Raw genomic sequence first — 16,317 nt, 5'->3', positions numbered from 1 at the left:
CCATTACCAAATGCCGGGAAAATAACAATCAAAATATATTATATTCAGATTAACCATATAATAATGTTGCTGTAATTTTTAGTTAATAGGACACAACATACAGTGTTTTTTTACCGTCACGAATACCTCATCATCGACCTTCGCATAATAATGGTGACACTGTACTCACTGCTCACACACCAAAATATGTTCATTTTTCTTTGCAATTATAGTTAATTATTATTTGTGATCGTTATACACTTATAATACGAAAATATTCATGAGCAGAGCAATGACACTATTGAATTAGAAATATCAACTTAAAAAATTAAAGAATTATAAAATTGATTCGATGATAAAAAAAAAAGATGATGAATTCGATTTCTTTCATTAATAAAAATCTAATAATTAATAATTAAAATTTGTTATAAAAAAACTAATAAAGCTTAGTGCACCATATTAGTGTATGAATATGAAGGAGACCATCGACTCTAAACCGTTGAATAATGCCTTAAATTTAAATAATGAGTTTTAAAAATTTTCAAACATAAAAACATCTCGTGTTACCCAAGAATCAGACAAAAATAATAAACACGTTTACCTATATATATATATATATATTCATCAATACACTTTTTATTTGTTTGTAAACTTTTAAAGCTTGTTGATTTAATTTAGACTTTAAATAAAACAAGAATTAATGAATAAAAAAGTGTAAATGAAGGAGAATTGAAAAATTGAGAGGAGGAGTGATTTTCCGAGTTGTAGGGTGACAAAGGTAAAAAATGGAAGATAAGTGAAGGATGAGACAAAGCGAGTAAGTTAATCGATTGGGCTCGTTCCCCAATGTAGTTTGCTACTCTTACTATGCCGCTTTTGACTTTGAGGCACGGTTGGATCACTATCTCAGCCGCTTCGTGCCTTTTTTCCCTCCTTTTCATGCTTAAACAGTTAAATACAATGAAATTATCACTTCCAAAATTGTTTCTCACTTTCTCCCTCTCAGCTACTCCTACATTAACCCTATGTTTGAGAGAGGAAAAAAAAACTTTGAAATTTAAATGGGCAAAAAAATGAAGAAAAGAAAAAATTTTGTTTCCAAAAGTCAATTATTCTATTTGATTTTCTTTCACTTTTATTCGGACAAAAAGAAATTGTTATATGTATTTTTTATTTTAATTTTCTTTTATTTTCATCCCTTTCAAACAAATTCTTAGTAAAAATATATTTGCACATACATTGAAAGAAAAAAAATGTTTAAAATTAAATTGAAAAAATAGAAAATTTTTTATTTTAACAAATATTTTTAATTAAATAAAAATAAAATATATTGTCTGTGTTTTTTCATTTACATAATTTTGTTTTTATTCAAACATATCATTAGATTTTTTTTTACAGAAAGTAAAAACTATTTTATGTTAATTATAATCATAAAATTATTTTCATAATTAATTTTAAGTCACTTTGATACATTAACATAAAATTACTTTTCATTAAAAAAGGTTACTGCAAAAAGGCATTTAAAATCACTACTATTCTTTCTATCTTGAAAGAAGAAATATCATGAAGTATTTGTAATTTTTAAAAATTAATAAAAAATAATTGTGTATAAAATTTATCATTGCATTTTTATATGTCACTAAAATGGACAAATCTTAAATTATATACTATACAAATAATTAAAGTTAAAAATTATTTAAAACCCCATTGCCATTCAAAAAATCATACAATTCATAAAAAAGATCACATGATTTTTAGGTATAAAATGTATTAAGTGGGTTTAAAGACCAACTTTTTTAGTTAAATTATAACTTATTTATGATTTTGATAGTATGTTTACAATTCAGCAGAATTTTTAGTCATATATATGGACATTTAAATTTACCTCATCATACCCCGAGCCAATTCGTTTATATTGGAGTAATTAAATTTAGATATATTGATATCTGGCTAGGGATGGATCCAACAATGTTTTAAAAGGGAGACTGATTTTTTTATATAATTATTTAAATATTTAATTTTTAATAAATAATTATTTAATAAGGAATCATAAATTCAGCATTCTATTCGTATATTTATTTTCCTTTTTTAATATTTTTTTCTTCTCAAATATATATAAAGTGTCTTAAGAGGAGGTGGAAAGGCCCTGATTTTTTTATATAAATTTAATATTTCTAATTAAAGATTCTTGATGAAATTTAAAAGAACTCCCATAAGCATAACTCATATCAAACACTCCGTGTGAATAACCTCAAATTGATTATGAGAGACGGGGTAGCGTAAGAACAATGCGATTATGCAAAGAGAAAGCAATGTCAAAAGGTTCACACTCTCTAGGATACAACAAAACTAAACTAGGCTATTAAGTGATAAAATTTACACAACCTCACATTCGTTCCTCGAGCTATCGAATATATCCAATGTACAAACAAATAAACAATGTCAAAAAGTTCATGCTATCTAGGATTCTTCACTGGCACACACTGAAACTAATTTTTTATTGATATTTGTAACCCTTTTATTTTTAATTATTTTTATCTTATTTCTATGTAAGGGGTTTCTCATTTAACTTTTTATTATAAGAAATTCATAGCTGTATAAGTATTTTGGTCAATGTAGAATCATTTCCATTTCAGAAAGTGAGTTTAAGTAAGTCATCGAAATTTATCACAAAAAAAATAACAAATTATTAGCTGATAGGTTTGTTTCATTTCATAAAAAGTTTGTATGATAAAAATTAATAATAAGATGACTCGATTGTATGATGACTCGACTGAAAACACCAATTTCTTATATCAATATAATCATTTGATATTAATAAAATACACTGGTAATTAACACACAGACATTGTCTAGATTAATACACATATATATTATCTAGTTTAATGTCTTTATTTTCATCAATCTCTTTCATATATTTTAGATTCATTCTGGAAAAATAATACCCATATATGACTGAGCCGGGTTTAATTATTCCATGGTCCGAAATATTCTTGTGTAGGAACATTTTTTTAGTGTCACTAGTCACATTGTATTTTTTATATTATTTAATCATTTCTTTTATAATATTTTAATTTTTTATCAAACGAAGTTAATTAGTTAGCATGTGGAGTATTTATACTATTTTTTCATTGACTAATAAGGTAAAAAATTTGTAAAAAGTGTCTACAACATTTTGACAAAAACTAAAACAGAAAAATTTAATCCGAAAGTATTATAGAATAAAATAATTATTTTAGTGTAAAATAAACTATTAATTGCTAAACTTCAACCTAACTGTATCAAAAAAAAAATCTTCAACCTAATTGAATAAACCTATTAATTAGTTATTTTTAATAGACTAAAGATGGAAACATTGAGCAAATTAAGATATTTGTTGATTAATTATCTGGAAATTATAAAAATAAATAAAGAGTAATAATCCCAACATTTATTTATAAAGCGTACGTATAAACATGTGCAGCATAAGAGCATTAATACATAGAACAAATTGCTTTCACAACAGACTACAATATGAGTAAGTTGAGCATACTTTTTTCTTTTTCATTAGCAATTTTCTCATAATAATAAGCATTTGCACCTTGAGTAGCCCATTCAAGCACTAATGCACTTTGGTCACCTTCATTCACGGACTTTGCCATTCCGTTCCAAAGCGACGCCGGCCATGGCCACCTCCGTAAAGGTTCATTAAAATCTCAGCTCAGCTTCTCTTAGGATTCAAATTCAAACATCCTCTTTCGTGTCCATTCATTAATTCCGTATATCCCGTGAAAACCATGGCCTCGGGTCCCATGCATGCATGCATGCCTCATGATACACGCCATTATTTTAAATTGCAATTGTGGTTGCGTTGTGGTTCAGGTTAGTAAAAAAATATTTACATTGCGAAAAAATACGATTGATGTGATTGTAATTGCAGTTGTAACGTGATTGTAAAGAATTAAAATACCTTCACCTTATGGCCATAATTTAAATCCATGGATGTCACTGTATTCCTTAAGTTGACGGATAAATGTGGTAGTGTAACCATACTATAGGTGGTTTTGTGAAACAGTAGTTTTCTCTAAGACATTGTCCACCAAAGCACTTAATGGGTTTCTACTCTAGGTGGGCTCATGCTTCCTTATCCCACATTTTTAACCTGCACCCCATATAAACTTTAAAATTGACCAAAAGAACAAAAATACCCTCATGACTTGTCTCATATCCCCTTGTCCTCCTGGTTGTCTCCCCTCCTCGAAAAAGTATTTTTCCTTTTGTCATTTGGTATTTCTGGAAAGACCGTTCCATATTGTAGTTGATTAGGTATAGATTGATAAATCCGTAATACATTAAGTGCTATATAATATCCAAATTAAAAAATTCCTAAGTTTTGTTTTGTTATCCGGAATAGGTGTTCCGGAGTTATACAGTAAATTCAAAAGTTAGTCCATAATACATATTTCGAAATACAATTATAATAGCATTAAAATTTTTGAATTTCGTAATAATATAAGATTCATAATTCTTACTATGAATAGAGGTTAGATCTCACTGCAATCCACAAAACACAGGTTAAAAGGTTTGCGAATAGAAGGTTTAGTGCATTGTTGTAACACTCTTGTTAGCATCCTGTGTAAGCGTCCGTTGGACATTTCTAATAGAATGATCCGTTGAAAAATAAATAAATTCAGCCTAACATTTGAGAAGGCCAAAAAATGATTTGCTTTTTTTGTGTGTGTGTGTGTGTGTGTGAATAATTGTGTAGCAAATCTATATCAATATCATTCCGTAAAACTATATATAAATGCATTGGTCAAAAGTATCAAAGAATTGACGAACAGAACCAATTGGCAATACCTCGGAAACTCATCTCAAACTAAACGGAGCGAACAAAAGACAAAAAAAGAAAATAAAATAAAAAATGGAGACAATGAAGGGTATCGTGAGCAGATTCTGAAAATTTCAACCTTTCTAGAGTTTTTGTATCTTCTTAAAGACCAATAATCCCCGAACAACCTATAAACAATCGATTTTTCTTTTGTTCTCTTCTCAAACCAATTGGCTAACTATTAGTATTCAACATGTTCAGGAAACGTAACGCAGAAAATAAAGACTTGGAATACAACTCGCGTTTCTCATTATTATTAGGTTGGAGTTTCTGATTGTCGTGAGTTACAGTTCAAAATAAGTAATTATTTCTTGTTCTATGCTAACAACTATTTTTACATCATTAATTAAAGAGAAGAAAATATTTATTGTAAAAATTATATGAGAATGTAAAAAAAATCATGAATAATATAATTTTATATATTTTAAAAAAATTCCATTTAATTTCTTAATTAACTATGTCATATGCTTTCACAAAAGGAAAGAAAGCTGGGCAGAAAATGGTCGCTTGGAACTCCACTCTCACTATGGGACAGAGTAGTTTTATGTTAGTGATTAACATTTGTCTTATTTTTAATTTTTTTATCCATATCATTGATGATTAATAATTAATTTGCTTAGTAGACAGTCGCTCTTGCTTCACTTTCAACTTGAAGATTGTTTAAGAGACATCAACAACTCTCTAACATTCAACTTGAGGGCACGTACTCCCTAATTCAGCTGAAGGGCCACTGAAAATTATCGAAACGTACTACCAGGTATATATCTAATTGTAATCACTTTTCTAGAGCTAATTGGAAACAATTAATTAGTTTATTGGATTAGTGCAGCAGTATTTAAGTTTAGGATTAGTTGACCTCTGCTTATTTAATTCATCCATTAAACATATTGGACTCAAACTTGTGTTGAAATAAATTTATCTAATAATTTTTGGCTAATAACGTCCGGAAGCAGGCTAATTAATTTTAAAGATTTTTTTATTTTAAAATAACCATATATAAAAAAACCGTAAAACAACATCATTTTAGGGAGATTGCGATTTGATTTACTTAACCTTAAACATGGTCCGTTTGCTATGTTTGGAAATTAAGCTCTCGACACTAATGCCATGAGTTTAAGTGATCTCTATTAACATACTCTTCTTTTTTTTTTTTTTACAGAAGTCTATAAAATACTTGAAAACTTCAATAATGTTAATTGATTTAGGAAGAAATATAATATGGTAATAGAGCCTATACGGCTATACCCATTTTTGTTGCTTCCCTGGCACTTCGTGGGGATCGAAAATTTCACAATAGATAAGTAATTGACTGATCGTCATTTCAAGCATATATCTTATTTTCGTAGCTATCCAATTCAAGATATATTTTGACGAAATTAAGCAGTGAAAGCCAGGAAAGTATCAGGCAATTTCCCGATGATATTTTAGTAAATGACCGATTTTTAGTAATTTTTATAAATAATGATCAATCTTTATGGAAGACAATAAACTTACAATTCAATATTTATAGTAAAATAAAAATGATTTCTACTTCACAGGATCTTATTTTTTAATTAAGAGAAGTCAGGAAAAGAACAAGTTCAAAGTCTCCATCAATTCCTTGTTCAAAACCGAGCAGCTGCACGACCTCTACCCTCTTCTCGGGTGTCATAAATGGCTTACAAATATGAAGAATCCTAGGAACAAAATGAGAAGTAACTAACCAATTTTTAGGAGAAACATAATTGACTGCATTAATATTATTTGTTATGACTTATTTACATATTAAATATTTTTATATAACTTTTAAGAAAGAAACTTCTTTAAAACTAATCTAAAATAAGTATTTGCATAATACCAAAAAAATTGTTGCTATGCTAAGTCTAAAAAGAATAAAAATGCATAACAATATTTAATTAGCTGTTAATTTCTTATTTTAAAAAAACACTTATTAGGTATTACATATTTTCATCAAGGGTTATTATAAACATATAATAACAAAAAAATATCATAAACCTATGTCGATTTTCTCTTTCATCTCATTGCATTTTCTTTTATATATATATATATATTATCACATCTGGTAGCATATCGGTCTGTATTTGTTTCTTCCATAAATTAATCATATGTATGGGTACAACTTTTATAAAAAACTTATTCATTCCCTTCTTTGCATGTATGCTTGTTAGGAAAGTGTCAGCCTGGCTAGCTAGTAGTATTCTCATTTTATATTTTATTTTATTTGTAACAAATGAGCATTGTTACATATATGTATATATATGTGTGTGTAAAGTGTAAACCCACACTTGTCATTCGTGTATCTTGCCTATAGCTTTTAATTATCACAAGTCGAACTTGAGTGTGGCAGAAGCATAAACATGTACAGGGTAGCAAACGCTTCCGAATACCTTGTGATCACTGGGGTTGGAATCACAGACATAAAGCTTGCAAAGAAAGCATGGGTTCTCTCAGGCCACTCATGCACCGTCTTCGACCTCTCTCCGGTCAACTACACCTTCGAAGTTCAGGCCATGAGGTTAAGGTGTTTGAGGCTGTGGTGGCAGAGGCCAATTCCTCAGCAAAGCAGAGTGTTGAGTATGAAACCAAGGTTAGATTCTTTCTTCTTAATTTTACAATTTAATACATCGTATTACTCAGTTTGTGTTCACTAATAAGAGAAATTATCTTTTATTTTCAATTTGATTTTTTATTATTCAAAAATTTTAATTTGTTAATTTATTTTATTTTATTTAGTCGTTCATTTCATTTAAGATTGATGTTGCTAATTATTTAAAAATGAATTGTTTTGTTAAAAATAAAATGAAAGAAAAAGTGAGAAAATTAAAACAAAAAAGTTCGTTTTTAATTGATTAATAATATCAATATTAAATAGATTGAATGATCAAACTGAACAAAAATAATTAAGATAAACAATCAAACTCAACAAAAAAATAATTAAGCAAAATAGCTAATTAGCTTACTTCAGAATTCAGAATATGACGTTGAAAATTGTGTATATACTTTAGAAATGTTAGCTATATACGTACTATTTATCATTGTCGACGATGAAACCTAAAAAGGAAAAGTCTTTATCATCATTCTTTCTATTGATTTACTGTACATATTAGCTGTATTTGTATTATATATCATTGTCAACGATGAAACCTAAGAGGAGAAAAAGCATGTATCATATTTTTTTCATTACCGTAACACCATGGAAATTTGAAGGGTATGAGAAAATTATTGTTTCTTATGACACCCATGTATCAATTCGTGGACTTGAGCCAAAGATTAGTATTTTGGACTAATGGTGGCATTAAGGAGGTTGCTGGTGTGTACAAGATGTTGCCACTCCTTTTTAAGGCAGTTCATGAGCAAACCGGTGTGCTGCCACCAGCTTTGATGGGAACCCTCACTTTATATTACTTCATCTATATATATTGCATGTGTGCTCACTTTTCTTGTATTTATGTTCTTGTTTTTAGTTTGCCCATTGGATGTGGCGTATTTTGTTAAGAATGCAGAAGGACATGGATATAAGATTTAATATGAACAAATAAGTACAAACACTTGTAAAAGTTTATTTGCTTTTATACAATGTGATTGTGATATATATGAGGGCAGCTGCAGCATAACGGTAAGGTCTGTTTTATTTTACTTTTTTTTTTCATTCTTTATCTTCCTCAGCAATAACTCAAGAGGTATAATTAGTCAACGATTAATAAAAGGAGAAAAGAGAAGAGAAAAACACAAATGTTTTGAAGAGAGATCGTTATTATTATTCTATAATTCTGTTTCGTTGAGTACAAGGCTATTTGAATTGGTTGTTAATTTGTCGCATGGAAAATGCTAATCATAAAGGGTTTTCCATATAGACGCTGGCCAATCCATTTAATATTTAACAAAAAAAAAATAAATGAAAAAAACTTATGTGACACGAATCATGCTAGTCAAACTAGTGATTTTAATTGGTCAACGCTCCACTTTGATAAAATGCATGTTTAAAAACAGTCGCAGACTGGTAATTAGTTTATAAAAGTGACTTAGTTTATCCAATCAACCATACTTGACAATTTGCTAAAACCATAAGGAAGTTTAAAAAAAAATCATTAATTGCTTTCAAACTATATTATGCCAAAATTTCAGCAAATGCATGCAGCAAGAGCATTTACATGAAGCCAAACAGATAAATGATAGTGAAGAGCTATGATAGCAAAAAAGAGGTTTATTAATCGATAGCTTGTGAAGAGTTTGTAATGCATTTTTAACATATATAGCTATGCACCCAAAATTTAATTTATTTGTGATTTCTCGTAGAGGTCATATTATTTCAATAGTTACTTCCAAAAGATTAAAAGAAATTTTTATTTCCTCGAAATTTGCTAATCAAACATGCAGGTGTTCCAATACAAACACTAAACCTAACAAGTAGAGGAGAAAACAACAATTTTAAATCTAGCATCTTGGAAAAAGACAACATAAAATATCATGAGCAATAAAGAAATGAATCTCATTTTTCATAACAGAGGAAACTATGATGAACTGTGACGAATTTCCTGCAAAAACCCATAAAGAAAATAGAAATGCAACAACACTTTAGCATTCAAAATGCAATTTCATCATTAATTAACTTAAAGATTTTTGTATCTCTCAAATTTGAGTTACTTCGGACAAAACTATACTTTATTAAAAGACAATTGAATAACTTTTCTCATAAAATTATTGTATATTAACTTTAAATTATATCTATCTATTTAAATAAATATACAGATAGATATTCTAATTTTTTATATTAATTAATAGATGACGTATAAATAAATAGATTTTTAGCATCTAAAAGAAAGTAAGTGCTTTTTGCTCGATATGCCTACTTTGGGATTCACTGTAACAAGCCGTTTTTCCACTTGCTTCTTGCTTTAAAACCGTCAAACTGTGGAATTGTCTTTCACTCGGATGACGTAATTCAATTTGATTTATATCTGTGTGCCAATCTCGATATGTCTGTCATCTTTCAGGGGAATGAAGCACTTTTACTGATTCAGAGCTCTTGACTAGTTTACGTTATGAATTAATTCATATATAAATATATATGAATTAATATAGATTGATATTTTATTATATTACCTTTAATGAGATAAATGAGATAATCCATAGACCTTTACATATTAGAAATAACTTTTAAATAATATAATGATATAAAATATGCACATAATATTATATAACAAAGGATATTAAAGGAACAACGGAAAGCTTCATGCAGTACAAATTAGGGAACAAGGCTTTGAATCTACCAAAGTAGGTTTCAATATCTTTGAATGAAAAATAATTTGAAACAAACTTAATCCTCTTGAATCAAAAGAAATAACATTTAATCTTTTGGTATATTTTACTCCAAAACAAAAGTTAAGCCTGATTTTTCTGACAAAACGTATGGAATGAAAACAAGACACCTTTGTCCCATGTAAAACACATATATACATGCACAGGCAAACTTGGTTGCAGAAACAATCATGTCATTTGATATGCTCACATCCGTGGCCAAACATGACCATAGACATCTTTCTTGTTATATTGCCGGTCCCAAGACCAGGGGATATCTGCAGAGGGAAACAATATTAGAAGACATGTAACAAGAGTCATGCCACTTAGACATACGAGAAAAAAAGTGAGTGACAGGTCACGACCTTGGGAAGAATAAGGCAGGGGAGGGAGCTCGTAAGGCAAAGGTAAAGGGATAATAACTTCAGATGATGAATGCATACTCTCCTTTTTAATCCCAGTCAGGGTTACTAGTTTTGTTTTCTTCATCTCAGAAGATTCTCGGGCTGGGCATTTATCCTGCAATTCTTAGTTTGTTAGCATCAGTCTCTTTTCCCATTCCAATGGTTTGGGAGGTGACCAGAAGGTCCTTCCTTCTCCCTCAACACTTTTAAGTTAAATCATGTCAACTTGTCAAGCATAAAAACCACCAAAGAGCAAGGATGTGTATGCTACCTCAGATACTGTAACATTACTGGTACAGGAAAATACAGATTCGTGTCGTTTGAATAATGATGGTAAAAATAGTACTCCCAGCTGTAATGAAATGTGTATATAAATATTTTTCAGTGCAACCTTTGGAGAACAGGATAAAATGTATTTGACTGAAAATGCCCCAAGTATAATAAGAAAAAATTAACAATAATCAGAGAAAACACTTTCCTAAGCATCTTTAGATTCTTGCATGTCATTAGGCAAGGTTTGAAAATCATGAAACTCACCCAATTCTTGGGTTTGAGCTGTCAGATAAGAATACCAACAGTTAGATAACATGACATACCTCATATGAACGAATCATCAACTGAGTATTATTCTTCTGGAGAGCTCCCCAGGCAGCTTTGCTAAGATTTGCCGAGGTTAACAAGAACCAACTATTTGGGAAAAAGGTATTTCCAGTTAACCATCTATAGTATGACTTCAGCAGTGCAATGCATGACCAAAAAATTCAACAAACATAAAAAGTTGAAATGCATATAATAGGTCTGACGGAGCTCTTACGCAAGACTCTGATTTTTGTAACGAGCAAAAGTCTTTATATGTGGCATAGCACGGCTGAAACATAGCACATAGGTATAATTGGTGAGACAAACTAGCCATGGAAAGGAGAAGAGATTGTACCACAAACAGTAAAGCAAACTTCCTCATAAAAGCAATCAATTTCTTGATTCAAATTCAACCAATGGGTTGCATAAAAATATTGTATAATTATTATAATTCCAAGAGAATGTGAACAAATTGAGTGCTAAAAATTTAAAATAATTGATAAGCTAAAGCGGGTAGCATCCATTGTACGACGAGATATACTTACCAGCGTCCAGTATGGTCTGCTTTCCATTTTGCCCAATACTTCTTCAAAAATGTTTTCTCCACATTCTTCAGAGGACTTGGAACTGCATTTCCAGCAGCATAGCCCTACAGAAGAAAAAAAGAAAAGATAAAACAATATAAAACAAAAGTTGACACTAGTAAGAATGAGAGAAGAAAAGAAATAAGGATTATAGTCAGAAATAAACTTAAATAATCATTCTTGCCAATAAACTACTTTTTTACACTGGCAAGAAACACTTGTTTGTAATATTTATCAGTTAGTGCCAAAAGATACCTCTGGTGAAAGTAGAAAAGGAAAAACATTGGTCCCAAAACCAACAAGTACCTCAGGAAATATCTACAAGGGTCTGGGTTTTATGCTATTTGCCCTGTCCCATACTACTCATATGACATACATTTACATTAATGGACTTATTATATATAACTATTATTATCATTTAAAAAGCATTGGCAATTTCCTATATTGTACCATAATTTCTAATAATTATAACTTTTGAGCTCGCCTTTCATTTTTCATGTAGAACACCAAACTAAAATGTTCAGACTTTTCACTCATGTATAAATTGAAATTGAACATGAAATGCAATTATGCAAACCAAAGGTAATTTTCTTTTTTTCTAGAAAAGTAAAAAATACATCCCCGACATCTACATACTTTACCTCTAAAGAGCATCTGACATCTTCTACAGTAGGCCATATGATTTGAGGCTCCCCCATACCAAGGGGTGTTTTGTCTTCAGAGAGACCTGCTGACATTGATGATGCCAGCTCAGTCATCCATTTTTCATCCAAAGAGCCAAGAGAAGAGAACTGCATAGAGATAAGCAAAGTATATCAGCAAAATTGTAAATGATAGATACTGCAAAGTTCTAAAATCTTTCACAAAAAGATACATTCTAGTCAAAACTTTACTACCATAAGTTGAAGACAATTAATTAAAGAAAATATAACAATAGTGAGATACTTTAGCATTAACTTTTTCATTTAATACTGGAGTTATAAGTTAAGATTAACATGAACCAATTGTGCCAAGAGTATAATGGAACCTAACCCAGAGCCCAACTGTACCTGATAAACAAGTGGAGATTTCTTAAACTCTTCATCAAAAGTACACTCCTGGAGCAGAGATCGCAGCTTCATATGTCCCCACTTTTTCAAACTAGAACCAGAATGATATCCAGGTACAGATGCAATTAATCTAACCTGAATATAATGCAAACAGCATTATATATCCCAATGTACAGCTTATCTAACAATGTTACAATTTTACAACATAACAAATAATCATAATAATTAATAACAAAGGAAATAATTTAAGAACAATTAATGGGAAAATACCCTTGCATCACTATAATCAAACTTCCTGAAGAAAGATGGACATATACTGACGCTTCCAAGGAATGGAAGGTTAACTGAGAATTCTGGCCACTGCACCACCAAATAAACAATGATAATATGCATAATATGGATAGTTATAGTAGCAACACTAATGATAATATCCAGTCAATTGATAACATCAATATCAACATCTGTTGGCAATTATTTAGCATTCACAGGCCATTATGGCCATATAAGTTTTTACAGTAATCTAAGTTCAAAATTTTTAGCAAGTGAATTTTCTAGAATAATCCAACTGCCTAGTAATTGGGGACAAGTTACTTCAACTAGGTTTTTCAGGAACTATTGAGTGCTAATTTAATCATATCAACTTGACATTGTTTATTCATTTCTCTATATATAAAAGAACAGTATACATCATTACCTTCAACACACTGAGATATTCAACCAGGTCATTTTCAAATCCAGATCCCTTGCTCAGACTATTTTGATCTTTCCATGGAAAATCTTGCATCCACAAACCTTGGCTTTTATTGTTCCAATCTACATAAATTAAGTTCGCTGTATGCACAATGACTCTCACTCCTTGAGGATATATAAGCATCATAGCCTTTGAATGATGTGTCCCAAAGGAAATTGGCAATGATGGTTTGTGCAGAATCCAGTTTGCAGGTTTGCTTCTCTAACAATCATAAGTAGCAAGTTAATATTCATTCATTCAACCATTTTTACATATTCAATCTTGCAAAAAGATTAGATCTGAGACAAACCTTTATGTAATCCACCCTCCCATCACTTTCTCCATGAATAACTAGCACATGGGGCACTTTTGAAAGTGCAGGACATGCTACAGCAGAAAACATAGAAAGGGAGAAAATAGAATGAGATCAACAATGAAAAAATTCAATCAAATGTATTCATGTAAGCACAAATTTTAGAACACCAGACATGCCAGCAGCCTATGGTGGTGCATTATTGAGAAATAGATGGTTGGATTTCTCCTTTTGGATATGTTAATACGGAAGGTAATAATGTAATACTCTTTATAAGAAAGGCAGAGCATGCCCTATTTCAATGGAAAAAAGGGAAGGGGCTGAAAGAAAAAGAATTAACAGCACAAAAGTTCCCAGCAATTTCAAAATATGACAAGGAAAGATTAATGTCAGAATATTTTTAAATCAGTGCAGAATCTCAGTAGTGTCAAGGACAAAAATGAAAGTCAGACTGCAAACAGGTAAAATTAGGGGAAAACATAAAGGAAGAAACAAAGAGAAATCGGAAAATCCAAACAAAATAACTCACCAGGAACCAACCAATCAATGTCTACCATGTAGTTTGAAAGAATAGCAACTTTAATATCTCCCTATCAGTGATAAGCATTAAAAAAAATCAATGAGTAGTTCCAGTTTTTCTAGTTAAGTATAATTCTACAAGTCAATTTATATTTTGTGCAAAGTTATTCTAGATCCAATGATTGAAGAAGTAAAGATTTCTTTTGAACTTTGAAGCATTGCAAAATTATTTCAACCGAAACATTCATTCAAGGTTTACCATGAAGGACAAAAACAATTGCCTTAGCTTTATAGTTAAAAATCAGCAAGAACTGAATAAGTTAAAATCTAGAATATAATCACTAATACCTACCTGAATAACATCACCTATAGAAACACAAGAAGTATTTGCCCAAGGTGGTAACCCTTGCACGTGCAAAAGTCGAAAAGTGGAAGGTATTTGGTCACTAGGGACATGGAAATTACGAATGGCCTCCACACTATTGTCTTCACCCGACGACTTCCGTGCGTCTGCATTCCTTCCTTGTTTCTGGCTGCTTGTTTCAACCTTATCCTGCAGTTTTCACACAAAACAAAACAATTCATTTCACACACACACACACACAAAAAAAATGCAACTTGCAAGTAAAATTAGCTTAATGGACGCAAAGACAGATGGTTATTACTTATTGCATGAACACAAATGTAAAATGTACAACCATGAACTGAGCAATTGAATACCTGGGAACTCCTGCCTGAAGCTTTGTTTTTGAATGATGATTGAGCTTCGTTGTTTCTACAAGTTGAAGATTTTCCATCACCACCCAACACCTGATATTTGAAAAGATGGTGACCGGGAATAAGCTCGATTATATCACCATTGCAAATGGTAGCTTCTTCTTTAGGATTCAGCTTCCTTCTCTTATTCCCAGAATTAACAACAATTGGGTTCGTCCCCTCCTAACATTAACAAAGAAGAAGGAAATCACAAATTGAGAAAGAAAGAAAGTGAAGAAGGAGTGAGTGGTAAGGTGCAACGGTTAATACGACGAGCAAACTAGCCGAGCCATTGGGAGAAGCAGTTAAAGTAAGGTGTTTGCGGCTAAGCCTCTTGTCGGGGACAGGAATGTTGTTACGCCCAATAACGTTTATGCCATCTGAGACAGCAAACTTGGGAACTGAAGCTTCTTCCTTAAAATTTCGATTTAGTGGAACCAAGTATCCAACCTGAGGAGACAAAGACATGAATGATGAATCAAACTTCTTTCTTGCCAACACACTCACAATCACCCTGAAACGCTTCCTTCTTCCTGCGTCTCAAACTCCAACACCCAGATCACAACTGGGCCTACTCACAAACATTTCTCAAAAAGCCCAAAAGCCTGTTAGCTTAGTCCGTGGAACACTAGTAAAAACAACACTACCTTTAAACCGGGCATTGCTACTGTGACTACCAAATTTATTACTAACGTAACCGGTCATAGCAAATTCTTCATTTTACCCTTCTCTCTTTTTCCTACACCTTCCACACTTCTCTCTTCCTTCCCCATCCGCACATCTTCCTCCTCCCAGTGCGTCCAATCCCTTCTCCCTTCAATTCTCCCTCTCATTTCTCCTTCATCTCTCCATCAAATTGTTGTGGTAAGTTTTTTTTTTTCTTTTCATTTTTTACACAACAAAGTATTTTTCCATTGTGTTTTGGATTGATGATTCCCTTGTGGTGCTTTGATTTAGTCTTAGAGGGATAGGGGCAAATTTACTAAGTGGGGTGAGTAAGAGAAAGAAAAAAAAATTGTTACTAAATAATTTTTGATAGTTTTTAACCATAAAAAAATAATAAAATAAAATAATAATAAATTTGATAAAAACAAGGGTTCACTAAATAAATAAAAAGGAGCATTTTAAACGGTCAATTCTATAGCATTGTCCTTGTTACAACTATTAAATACATAATTAAATAACTAAGAGTGGATAGCGGGAATCAAACCCACATCTTCTCCTTGTCAAAGAAAA

The 16,317-nt window shown here is 31.0% G+C and overlaps 1 protein-coding gene across 2 annotated transcripts; it reads right to left on the bottom strand.

Moving 5' to 3' along the window:
• Window positions 1–10,059: 10,059 nt before the first annotated feature.
• Window positions 10,060–15,663, bottom strand: LOC114408935 (tyrosyl-DNA phosphodiesterase 1). 2 transcript variants are annotated; one of them, XM_028372160.1, is made up of 15 exons: window positions 15,352–15,659; window positions 15,046–15,264; window positions 14,678–14,878; window positions 14,336–14,396; window positions 13,804–13,880; window positions 13,458–13,715; window positions 13,034–13,123; window positions 12,764–12,898; window positions 12,356–12,505; window positions 11,676–11,779; window positions 11,366–11,419; window positions 11,148–11,238; window positions 10,823–10,903; window positions 10,513–10,666; window positions 10,060–10,425 (listed from the first exon to the last, which is right to left on the bottom strand). In XM_028372160.1, the coding sequence occupies exons 1-15, from the start codon at window positions 15,547–15,549 to the stop codon at window positions 10,355–10,357; spliced, it is 1,944 nt and encodes a 647-aa protein (XP_028227961.1). In that variant the 5' UTR covers window positions 15,550–15,659; the 3' UTR covers window positions 10,060–10,354. The 2 variants fall into 2 exon arrangements, with proteins under 2 accessions (XP_028227961.1, XP_028227962.1); XM_028372161.1 differs by lacking the exon at window positions 10,823–10,903 and having other exon boundaries at window positions 15,352–15,663.
• Window positions 15,664–16,317: the final 654 nt, after the last annotated feature.

Source organism: Glycine soja, chromosome 4 (genome assembly GCF_004193775.1).
Source record: "Glycine soja cultivar W05 chromosome 4, ASM419377v2, whole genome shotgun sequence".
NCBI classification, from domain to species: domain Eukaryota; kingdom Viridiplantae; phylum Streptophyta; class Magnoliopsida; order Fabales; family Fabaceae; genus Glycine; species Glycine soja.
This window is presented reverse-complemented; position numbering and strand designations above follow the sequence as displayed.